General features: G+C 39.1%; 1 protein-coding gene across 3 annotated transcripts; it reads left to right on the forward strand.

Moving 5' to 3' along the window:
• Positions 1–584: 584 nt before the first annotated feature.
• On the forward strand, positions 585–8,141 carry LOC121051420. 3 transcript variants are annotated; one of them, XR_005805658.1, is made up of 8 exons: positions 585–858; positions 931–1,161; positions 1,240–2,177; positions 2,474–2,820; positions 5,052–5,117; positions 5,619–6,010; positions 6,758–6,824; positions 7,547–8,141. XR_005805658.1 is itself a non-coding variant. In XM_040513762.1 (5 exons), exons 1-3 carry the CDS (start codon positions 698–700, stop codon positions 1,724–1,726), a joined length of 879 nt encoding a protein of 292 aa, XP_040369696.1. In that variant the 5' UTR covers positions 585–697; the 3' UTR covers positions 1,727–2,177; positions 2,474–2,820; positions 3,049–3,495. The 3 variants fall into 3 exon arrangements, 1 of the variants encoding a protein (XP_040369696.1); XM_040513762.1 differs by lacking the exons at positions 5,052–5,117; positions 5,619–6,010; positions 6,758–6,824; positions 7,547–8,141 and adding an exon at positions 3,049–3,495; XR_005805659.1 differs by lacking the exons at positions 585–858; positions 931–1,161; positions 1,240–2,177; positions 2,474–2,820 and adding an exon at positions 3,957–4,770.
• Positions 8,142–12,160: the final 4,019 nt, after the last annotated feature.

Genomic DNA, 12,160 nt, shown 5'->3' on the forward strand with positions numbered 1-12,160 from the left:
TATCTAAGAAGATAACAAAGTCAAAACATACTTTTTAAATGAAACAACTAAGAGAAATATAAAGTATTGCACATTATAATTGTCGCATTTTATACTTCTGTCAATGATCTACTCATAAAGACCTAAAAATTAAACGGTGGAGATACTGATACGTGACTGAAAAGTTAGCATAATAAGTCATCCCTTAAAATGGCCCAAAAAATGAATCCCTTAATAACATCTCAACTATTCAGTTTTTAGGTCTTTATGAGTAGATCATTTATGCATATTTTCAGCCAAATTGATAATCATTAAGGCATTCATAATTGCGAATTACAATTATAAATATAAACGGTTCGGGTTAGACAGATTGGTTCGTCAATTGATTTAATCTAGTTCGATACCTTAACAGTCATCAATTTGGCTGAAAATTTACCGAAATGATCTATTCGCGGAGTTCTAAAAACTGAACGGTCGAGATGACGATATGTAACCGAAAAATAGGTCCCACAAATGATCCCTTTTAAATAATTAAAAGAAAAAAAATGTTAATAACAAAACATAAATAGTTTTACGGCGTCGTATTGTTTTAAAAACTCATCCCGCGTTCGTCCCAAGAACCTCTCTATCCTTCGTGGACGAAGATCCTTCATCCCAAATTGAAATTAGGGTTCATCGAAACCCTCCCAATTCCCAATTCCCCCAATTCCTTGTCAGAATGAAACGAAAGCAAGTTCCAAAATCTTATCCGGAAGGTGACAATGTTTTTGTCAGCGATTACATCGACTTTCATGGTGGAAATTTATTCCACGAAGTGAAGGATTCAAACCGTCGTACACTGTTCGAGATCCCTCTCCGGGATCTCCAAAGATTTTCAAGGTAATAATCATTTCTTTAAAGTTCTGAGTTTGATCAATAAGTTTACAGAAAATTGGGGTTTTTTTTTCTCAGGGATGTGTTTTCCGGAGTGATTACTCGTCGGCGAGAGGGAAAACCGATCGGTTCCCTCTTGCCGAAGAATCTTCAGGTAATAGATCATCGAGTGATCTTGCCCAAGATTTCGGAATCCGATGGTTATGATTATGAGCGACGGGTTGAAGAGTTCTTTGTGGCTGTGTTTCCGAACCCAAATGCAGAGCTTGCCGATTTTCTTAGAAAACTCAGGCAACCACAACTGAAAATGTAAGGAAAGCTTTATTTTTTTTCTTTCGATGATTGCCCATTTAAAACTAGTTTGATCATACTTTGAATTTTTTACAGGAGACAGTTTGAGTCTCTATATTTTCATTACTTTCTTTTGAACGAGGAACAACGTGCGGATTTTGTAAAGAATTCAGTGGATAATCTCCGTAATAAGAGAGTTATCTTTAAAGGGTCATTTTTCAAGTGGGAAGTGGCTTATGAGAAGTGGGAGGCATTCGTGAATGGGGGCAGCAATAAAAAATATGATTTGCTACAGGCTAGTACGAAGGATAGCGGGGCTGCAATGGTTTGGAATTTTAAGAGCAGAAGAAATCCAGGCAACTGTGTGGATGAAGCTGAGTTTGGACGTAACATCGTTCATCACATTAATGAAAGGCGAGAAAAGGCAACACCACCAATGTGCCCACTGGATAAGAACCAGATAGGCCATGCAGTTCATAGAGTGATGCCTGGCATCAACTCTAAGTTGTTTGACTTCATGTTTGATTGTTATGTTGACATGGACTTTGATAAAGTCCTTGTTGACCCCCCCAAGAGCAATTGAATTCTGATTTATTTATTAGTAATATCACCATGTGATATTACTAGTACTATCTAATTTATTGAGAGACAGCATGTAGCTGGTTTGAATCATCCTTTGTTTGCATTTTTTGGACAACCAAGTGTTGTGGAGAGTTCAATGAGGTCAGTAGCTGGTTTGAAGCATCGTTGCATTGTTTGGACATCCTGCTGAAAGGGTTGATGCAGACACAGGGCATACAGTAGATAGAGCTGCTCCGGATGAAATGGGTGCATCTAATGATTGGTGCAACATGGGCAGATAGATGGTTTTGGAGAGGGATTTTCAATTAGGGAGCTTTGTGCAAGAAGAATGAGAATTGGATACGAACAGCATTGCAAAACAGTAGGCCCCCTTGAGGGTACTGCTCACATTACAGTTCTGTTGGGCAGGACAGGTAATAGGGCTTTGAGGCACCGCCTTCTGTTCCTTAAAGGTACAGTCTTTTATTATCTTGACATGAGTCCCTTGATGGCTGGCACTTTCTGTTCTTTTAGGGGAACTGCTTACGTGAAAATTAAATACATCTAATCATCATTTGCATCTTTGCATTTTGTAATTAAGAATAATATCAAACAACACATGGGTTCTACCTTATTTTTGGTTTACACATGTTTTATAATTTTAAATGCTCAGCATTTTACTCTTTTTAGTGCATCCATGTAACTAACTTTCTTAGTGTTCACCGAAAGGTCTCTACATTCACAATTTTTTTTTTTTTCATTTTTGAAGGCTGTTGTTACCAGAAATCCCAAGGCCATGATTCATCTATACAGCACAGGCGCATTTTATTTTTTCCTGGCATATCCGGAATCTCATTTGAGTTGCCCAACTCTTGTCAGTGACTCATGTTCACCAAGCATTTCATGGTGGTGAAGATGCTGCAGTTTCTTCTTCCTTCTCTCTGGCGAAACATGTGGCTTTGCAACCGAGCAGAGGAGTCTGATGATGGATTCTCATAGCCTACCCAAACTCCCCAAGAACGTGTGCGCCTCAGTTGTCTGCGTGTTCTACATCAACTTGCAGCTAGCACCACACGTGCTGAAGCAATGGCAGCAACTAGTGTAGAAACACCTCAGGTGCATGACTTATTTTGTTCCCATGTACATATAATTTCACTCAGGCATCCAATAATTGCATGCGCTGATATAAAAGGTTATTCAAAGTATGAAATTTCCATACATATTTAGGGTTGTATCAATTGGATAGTTATCTTTAGCTTTTTCTTAATGGATTTCCTAGAATTAGTGTGCCATTGGTGTGCTTTATAGTGCTGTTGGCTCATTTTTCAATCCTCTGTTACACAGATCGTTCCTCTTCTAATGAAAGCTATAGGTTGGCAAGGTGGAAGCATACATGCTCTGCAGACCCTAGTGGTGTTTGTTACGTGGGACTATTATCCCCCACCTTATTTCCTATAATAGTCTAGGACTCTTCTAACCTGGGATATGTTATGTTAATATCTGACCCATGTTTGGTACTGCTTAGGACTAAAGAGTATAATAGTCAAAATAGTCTTATCCCATGTTTGTTTGTGTATTGGACTAAAAGTTGGTAATTTGTAGAGATATGAACCATTTTATGAGTTTGTGAGAAGAAAAGAAAATTGAAATGAGAAAGCTGAAGACAAATCCAGAAATTGCATCCCTTACGTGACCAGTTACAGTTACTTGGTCAGTGACATGGTCAGTTACTTGACCAGTGACAGTTATTTGGTCAGTTACTTGACCAGGTACAGATACTTGGTCAGTGACATGGTCAGTTACGTGACCAGTTACATGACTAGTTATAGTTACTTGGTCAGTTACTTGACCAGTGACATGGTCAGTTACTTGACCAGTTACAGATACTTGGTCAGTGACATGGTCAGTTACTTGGTCAGTGACATGGTCAGTTACGTGACCAGTTACATGACTAGTTATAGTTACTTGGTCAGTTACTTGACCAGTGACATGGTCAGTGACATGGTCAGTTACTTGGTCAGTGACATGGTCAGTTACTTGGTCAGTGACATGGTCAGTTACGTGACCAGTTACATGACCAGTTACAGTTACATGGTCAGTTACTTGGTCAGTGACATGGTCAGTTACATGGTCAGTTACATGACCAGTTACATGAATAGTTACAATTACTTGACCCAGAATTGATCAACATCCAAAATCAATGAAAAAAAACAACCAAATAAGAAGATAAAAACACAGACGTTGTTAAAAGAAAGAAAAAACCCAGAATTGATCAACATTCAAAATCAATGAAAACAACCAACCAAAGAAGAAGATAAAAACACAGACATTGTTAAAAGAAAAAAAAAACCCAATCTTGAAATTGATCAATTCTTAGCAAATCAAGCTACCCAGACACTAATTTTTACAATCCATAAACAATTGTTAATTGAATATCAATCCATAGTCTTTAATTTAACAAATCACAGTAGATACATGAGAAGAAGAAGTTAGACGGGGTTGAAGGGAAGAGGGAATTAAAATCAAAGCAAAAGGAGCATGACATAGAAAAGAAATTGAACATAGAAGTTCAAGGAGGATGATGCACGATCGAGAGTGGAGAGACGAGGCTGAAGCGCGAAAGAGAAGGAGAGGCGAGGTTGAAGCGCGCGAAAGGGAAGGAGAGACTAATGCGTTGTTGAAGCCCGTGCTTCCACAGTCCGATGAGAACCCCCAAGTAAGAAGGTCGGGAGCTGATGCGGGGACTCTCTAATCTCATTTAATTGAGTCCTCATGTGTGCCAAACGTGGGATGAGTCTTATTTTCTTACATAAGTTAATCCAATCCAGTCCAGTCCCATGTAACAAACATAGCAGCGTGTTCTTGCTGCTGGAAACCGAGTTAGGGATGCACTCATTGCACAAGGACTTAGGTAAGCGGAAATAGTACTGATCATATTCTTGTCTGGCTATAACCCAGCGTCGACACTAGTTGTTGGCCTCATCGGCATGACACTGGTCCCTACTCCCTACTATTCACAGAAGTCCCCAAGCTCTTTCCTTTGGCTCTCTCTGCTTTCTTCCTCAGGTAAAAAGAACATTACTTTGTTAGTTTGTCTTCTCACTTATTTTATTTTTTTGCTTAGTGTGTGCTCCATTGTTGGCTTGTTTACTGAGTTTCTGGTCATGGGCATTCAGCCTTGAGTAGCTTCAAGCACAAAGGATTTCCTTTAAATGCTGGCTTTGTGGGTTCCTCTTGATTCTGTATGAGAATACATTTTCTGTTTACTCTTTATTTTCTGTATGGGTATTGTGGAATTTGCTTTGGTTATACTGTTTTCTCACACTATGGCTTTTGTGACTTTGCAGCAACAACCGTGAGAGCTTTTGTGACCCCAATTTCACAGCTTTCCTTCTTCCTCTGCACTCTCACATGTACACACTCTCTCTGCTCTTTTCTCTCTTCAATTTTTACAGTCTTGTTCCCAGACAGTTGAGTTTTTAATTTCATTAGGCAAATTGAAATTTCTGAAATTTATTTTTGTTTGCCTTTTAGTAGACCCATAATCTTCATCTGGGTATCTGCTAAATTATCTTGAACTTTAGGATTAGAGAAAATGACCTTGATACAAGCATTCTGTCAATGTAATTAGTCTTGAATTAGCCTTGGACATTAGGAGAAATGTTGGCTTTACAACAGTTGTGGACTTTGTTGTTCTCGATGAGGTTGGCATGTTTGAATTGTCTCCAGTAGCGAATACAGCTTCCGTTAATAAGAATTCTCTTTCACAGTTTCTGTCAATTTTCACAATATAGACATCCAAACCAGAATGCTAAGCCTCTAGTGTTCTAGGTTCTTATGGATTATGCATTATGATGTTCAGAATTTAGTTAGAGTAGATCCTTGGTCAGTCAGATTCATGAATTTTATTTCAGGCATGAATTCTACCAGAAGCCTGAAGTGGGTTGTGACTATATTCGCAAAGGGCATACCAGCCAGAGATGCTGCTGTGACTATATATACATGTTTTCTCATCTTCTTGGTTCTGCAAGGAAAAGGTTTTCTTAAGGGTCACTGGTTATTAAGAACTGGCACAGATGTATTTACGAGGCCTCCATGGCTAGATGTGATGGAAAACATGGTTGTGACTAGCTTACTGCAAATCACTCTCCATCTCCGATATGAGTTCCCTGTTCCAAGGGAGGCAGAGGCAAGCCCAAGGCCACCAAATCCGTCTCCAGGTCCTCCAAGGCTGGCCTCCAATTTCCCGTCGGCCGTATCGCTCGCTTCCTCAAATCCGGCCGTCCTCTAGTATTTCGCCTCTGAGGTTTGTCCCTAATCGCATTTTCGGGTAAAATTTTGATTTTTAAGTTATTCTGGGGTTGATAGAGTGTTTGGGGGGGGGGGGGGGGGGGGGATTTGGGTTTTGGTTCTTAACGCTGAGTTTTATGTGTATTCTGGGTTTCGATTTAAAGTTTTGATCTTTATTCTTTTAGGGTTTTTTTGGGTTTGGGTTAGGAGTGTAACTCCGTAATTTCTCTCATTCTATCACAATCGGCCATTGTAATGGCTGTTGATGTGATTGAGTGGATAGTCTTTATACTAATTGATTGCAGATATTCATCACTCGTTGTACTAGCTAAGCTGTCTTACACTGGGTTTTAGGGATATGAGTGGTAAAGATGTTTATGATTTGTAGCAGATATGGATTGAATTAGAGAATATGGATTGAAATCCTTGTGTGAGATCAGTGAGATTGCATTACTTTTTGGTTGCTTAATTTTTTTGCTTGTCATTGTACTGGCTTCAGTTCTGCACTCCAGTTTTGATGCTTATGTTCAGTCCAAATTTTAATGAATGTGCAGTCCAGTTTTGGACTCAAAAGAATAAGTTTGCCTGCAGAGCTTGAGGATTGATTTGGAAGAATTATTAAATTTGGGACTTGCTGATTGATGGCTTTGTGTTAAATTTGGTCATGTATATATGCTACTGCAATGCAAGAATTTAGACACCTCTTTACCATTCAAATTTCTTGTCTTGCTGATTCATTTTCATTATTACTTATGCAACGCAGGAAACTGTTCCGGGAGAGTTGGCACTCGGTTGAAAACACCTTTGTTTCCTGAAAACATATATAGCAGGTGATGCTCATGTTTCACATATATTTGAGACCATGCATACACACACACACACACACACATTAACTTTGCACCTTTTCAGTGAAACAAATATGTCCACACACCATCTGTAGCCAATAAGAGTTATCATTAATGCCATCTTAATTTCTCAATTTTCTTTCACAATGGATAGGATGCAGGAGTCCATCTTTCAGTAAATTACACGTCACATGAATCAAAACATAGTAAGGAAGCCCTGGCCAATCTAGAACATTTAAATCTAATAGTGCATGCTAAGTCGTGCAATTTTTGTCTATCACAAAGGACCCTCCATCATGATTCCAGCATATCCATTTACAATCAGCCTATCCATATACACACCTACTCTGGCCACATTTGAAATTATATGTTATCTACTAGAATATTTGTTTTTTTTCTTTGTAGTACATGTTAATATATCATCCTTTAAATTGTGCTATCATAGTTAGTAAAGCTATATAAAGAAGCACTAAATTTGTGGACTTAGGATCTCATCGTCTTACTGTGTTAGTCTGGGGCATGGAAAGTAGTGTGTTTTTGTCTTCATTGTTGCTTGTCTTCACTAGCTACTCCACAATTAATCTTTAATGTTATTGCTGTCTTTTCACCTGCATGGCTGCAATCATGTTTGCACAAATTCATGAGGTGTTCTTATGTTTGTTTTGGAATTACCAGCATTTGATAAACTCTTTTCTTGCACATTCCAGAAGAAGGCTCCTAATGCCATCAAAGAGAACAGGAATTTTGCCCAGAAGGCAATGGGAACAAATGATGTCAGGGTGGATATGAAGTTGAACAAGCAATTCTGGGGCAGAGGAATCAGGAATCAGGAATGTCCCAAGAAGAATCAGGGTTTGCATTGCTCGCAAGAGGAATGATGATGAAGATGCGAAGGAATTGGAGCTATACTCCCTTGTGACTGGAATTATATTAAGCTTTTTGACAAAACTTTCAGAGTGTTATGAGAAGAAACATATATTACTCTTGAAAATTATAATAGTAGTCTTATACTTGTGATTACTAGACAAGTGGGAGTTCGAAACTTGGAACCTCAGTTCTTGGTCAAAACCTGAATTGTTCTAGAAAGTTTGTTCTTTTAGCAGAGAAAGACGGGCATCTGGCTGGTTTCCATGTATGTTAAATTTCTGTTCTGCATTTTGTCGATCTGCCTGCCAGATTTAGACATATGTGGGAACTGGAGAAGCATGCTGCCTTGTAAAGTGGAAATTGGTGTTTCCTATAGTGAACGTACTTCTTTTGAACGACAAAACGGATTTGTATCTATGAAGAGCCATTTGTATATCTTGACATTGATGTGCATGCCATCTATGCTTTAGCTTGGGGTCAGTAGTCGGGGTGAGTTGGGGTCAGAAGTGTAAGACTTAGGCTTGAATTGAGTGACACTTCTCTCATGTGGTATTCTCTTATGGGGAAAGAAAACTGTATTACCAATGATAAGAGAGTACATGGACCTAAGCCTTATATAGAGGCTTGGATATTCTGTATCCTCCCATAAAAGAAATAGAATCATATTCTAATTAAACCTCTATTAATACATATCCATTTTGACTGACTAACTTAATAGCGAAGTCATATATTAGATTTCCTACACTTTATTTATTTAGAGTTAGATTCTCAATGATTCTCTAATTGCTTATTCTACAAATAATAACAAGTTGTTGTACCTAACGTGAACTTAGGATATAGTCCAAATATTCTTACACATACTAAATGTAGCAAAGAAAGTCTTTGCTCGTCGTGGTAATTAGCGTCAACACCCTAGCCAAAATGATAGTATTCTTAGATCCGCTTGTCAAATGCTGATTTTACTCGAGTATATATACCTCTTTCAGAATGTTAATTCTATTCTACATCTCAATGCCTCACTCAGAAGCTTCTTCACAGCATTAAGAGCATGTTCACCGGTGGGCTTGTGACCGGTGTCCACCTAGGATGGCTTAGGTGGTGACTAACTTTCTCCAAAAATTTGTCTCCATTTATCAAGTTCATGATCCATTTATCAAGTTACAATTCTTTATTTTATGTTCATATAATTGTATCTATATCATTTTATCAAGTCATCTAATATTTATATTTAATCTAACAATTGATATCAGAGTCAAATTCACAAAATTATAGATCTTTTATTAATTATTAGTCTAAATACAAAAACCTTTTGTTATTTTGTGGTACGATGGAACGAGAACGATGAAGCCAAAGATTATGAAACCGTTGATGCATCGTTTAATGGCTAATGGGCAGAAGCAAATTATTACTTAAATGGATCAACAATAATGAAGGACGCGATGAACCCTAATGAAGCGTAAGAAACTTATGATAGCTCTCCAATTGGGTATGTAAAATTCCTACTTTTGAAAGTAAATATGTCAGAGAAGTAATTCTGCATTGGAGCATGGCTGAATAGATAGCACAAATTTATATTTTGGTAATTTTGGTTGTTTCAATAGTATTATGTTTTTTTCGGCGGCAAACCACGTGGCGCTATGCCGCGGGATTTGTTGTTAACAATTTTTTTTACTCCGCATCTATTGAACTATTTTCTTCTCATTTGCCTCATCTAAAGTCAGTCTCAACACTATTGTCTAAACGTCACTTGAGGCCTTGAATCTCTTCTTTGTACACACAATTTGTCTGCTCCTCATCTATTTTCTTCTCATTTGCCTCATCTAAAGCCAATCCCAACACTGTAGGTTTCTTCCAATTTTCAGTACTTCTTATCATAATCAAGTCGAAGTTTATAGTATGCAGCTCCGAGATGTTGTCTCATCGACTCTTGATCTTTCAACTTCAGCCACAGCAACCACTTTTAGTTGGTTGGCAGTCCCAGCAGGGTTACCTAGAACACAACCTTGATATTAATCAAACAAATTACACATATATTCTATTACAGTTTCAAATACCTAAGTGCTGCATAGTGTTTTCAAAATCCATTTCATCTATGAAAATTGAAAAAGGTTTTAGCAGTCTTAAGGACATTACTTTGATAACTGTCTTCAGGTAAAACAATTTTCAAGCCCCCAATGGTCTTTTGACAATCAAGATGGTAGCATCTGAATTCATCTAGGAAGCTTTGCAGACACTTCTTGTAAAAGCTCAATAGCACTGTATGAGGAGGCTTTGACTTCCTCACGATAACAACAGCTACTACATTATGTTAATTTTTAAGCAACTGCTTTTCTAGTTAAAGCCCAAAGCCAACTGTAGACTGTACGAGCCTTCTTATACTCATTCAGTTGCATGAATACATAACAGGGGTAAACCAAAACAAAGTACCACAACAATCAAAGACTGATGCATATAACAACAATGTTCTCCTTTTATCCAAGTTTGCAGTCATTTCTTCAGACTATTCATTCCTACAGTTTTGTAAGCACCTCTAATTTCAGTTTATGTCATGAAAAGAAATCACCAGGCCAACAGAAGGCACGAGGAAAGAAGGGGACCATGCACTGCACACCAGAAGGGATGCCCTGCAGACTGCTTCTATTTCCCTCTGCTATAGGCCAGCTGCTCCAGTCATTGATCTGAAGTCTGAATACGGCAACAGTATAGATCTCAAGCAGCTCTAACTCTAATAAATCAAATCTGTAACTTTCAATGACTGTTATTGTAAATAGTGGATAGGGCTCATCTCCAATTCCTTTAAAACCCTCTGTCCTTCCTTGCACGTGAAGGATTATACAGTTCCAAAAATCTCACGACACAAGGAACATCATATTGCATTAAGGCATGGATGGTTAAGATTTAGTGCCTTTAGAGAACCATATTGTGCCCCCAGAAGACAAAAATAAGCTGGAAATACCAGTACAGAAAAACATGCAAATTACAGTTGTTCATTGCAAAATCATTCAACCAAATCAGGAGGAAAATAATAGTATCATTGAGTGAAACATGTATCAGAACATATATCTGATACATGAACAATATAAATACACAACATCAAATTATTCTACATTATGCATGATATTTTATTACAAGACAAAGCAACCAACCGTTTCAGGGCTTGGATAAGTGGCTGGGTTAGTCTGGTATTGGAAGATGCGAGGAGGCATGAATTGGAGAGTGAAGCAATCTTTCTCATCCTTGTCCAGCTTGGTGATATCAATCTCAAATTGAAATGGTATGGCAACCCCTTGTGTCTTATGAGTCCCCGGCTCATTCCATCTAGGTTCCTCTTCCAGTGAGGATATGAATTGGGTGATAACAAGGCAGGCTTTCTGACCTCCTATGTGGACAAAATCAGAAGCTGCTGCGGGACCCAACTCATAAGGCCATATTGGCAGTTTCAAATCCCCAATTTGAGTGATGGATTCTTCATTTTCATCCAACCCCGATATAAGATAAACTGCCAGACTAAAACAACAACGCGCACTATGGCCAAACAATATCTTCTTCTTGTTGCCACCAGCAGCCGGCAGGTCCAGGACTAAAGCTGTGCCGATAAAAGGAAAAGGGCCACCTTGGCACATAGTGGGGACTAGTCTCCATCCAGAGTCCGGTTGGGAGACATCAAAGCAGAAGACTGGACATAATTCATGGGAGACAAACATTTTGGTGCCAGCAATTGCATAAGCAAAAGGAGCATGGTTGTCATATCGAGAGCCATGTTGGAAAAATGGAGGCTGAGGTAGAGCAGACCAAGTCTGCAGTTTAGGGTCAAATACCTCAAATTCCGGAGAATGGGACACCCCCATATAGCAAAGGGCGTACAATTTGCCGCCCAGCTCCACCATCCAAGGGGAGAACTTGGCTCCAAGTAAAGTGGCATCCATCTTCCTGATTTCATGCTGCTGCTGCTTGGGGTCCGATGTTTCAAAGGCATAAACATCTCTATACCAAATTGAGTCGGTGCGTATTGCCCCCATGCCGTAAGGGACGCTGGGTTTCAGGCCACCGGCGAAAACAATTTGGGAGCCCATCACACCACAACGCACAGATCCGGGAAGATCCGTACCAGCCTTATAAGCTAGTTGCCGCAATTGCAGATCATCATCGGAGGAGGATGACAACAAATCGGACAATTTGATGGCGCGGACAACATAAGACACCCACATCCCCTCGTGGTGCTCAAGGCTACATATGTACAGCGACTTGTTGGTCTCCAACTCAGTCAACTTAAGCTTCTTCTTCCTTGTCTTCTTCTTCGTTGTTATCTTCTTCGCCTTCTCCATCAACTTGCCTTTCTTCTTCTTCATCGCCGCCGTGCATCCATGAAGCCTATGCTTCTTATCTCCATGGATTCGGCGATGTCGAAGCCGATGATGCCTGTTTTCTTCACCATCGCTGCCTCTGTTGGCCGC

This window comes from Rosa chinensis, chromosome 2 (genome assembly GCF_002994745.2).
Source record: "Rosa chinensis cultivar Old Blush chromosome 2, RchiOBHm-V2, whole genome shotgun sequence".
Lineage (NCBI taxonomy): Eukaryota > Viridiplantae > Streptophyta > Magnoliopsida > Rosales > Rosaceae > Rosa > Rosa chinensis.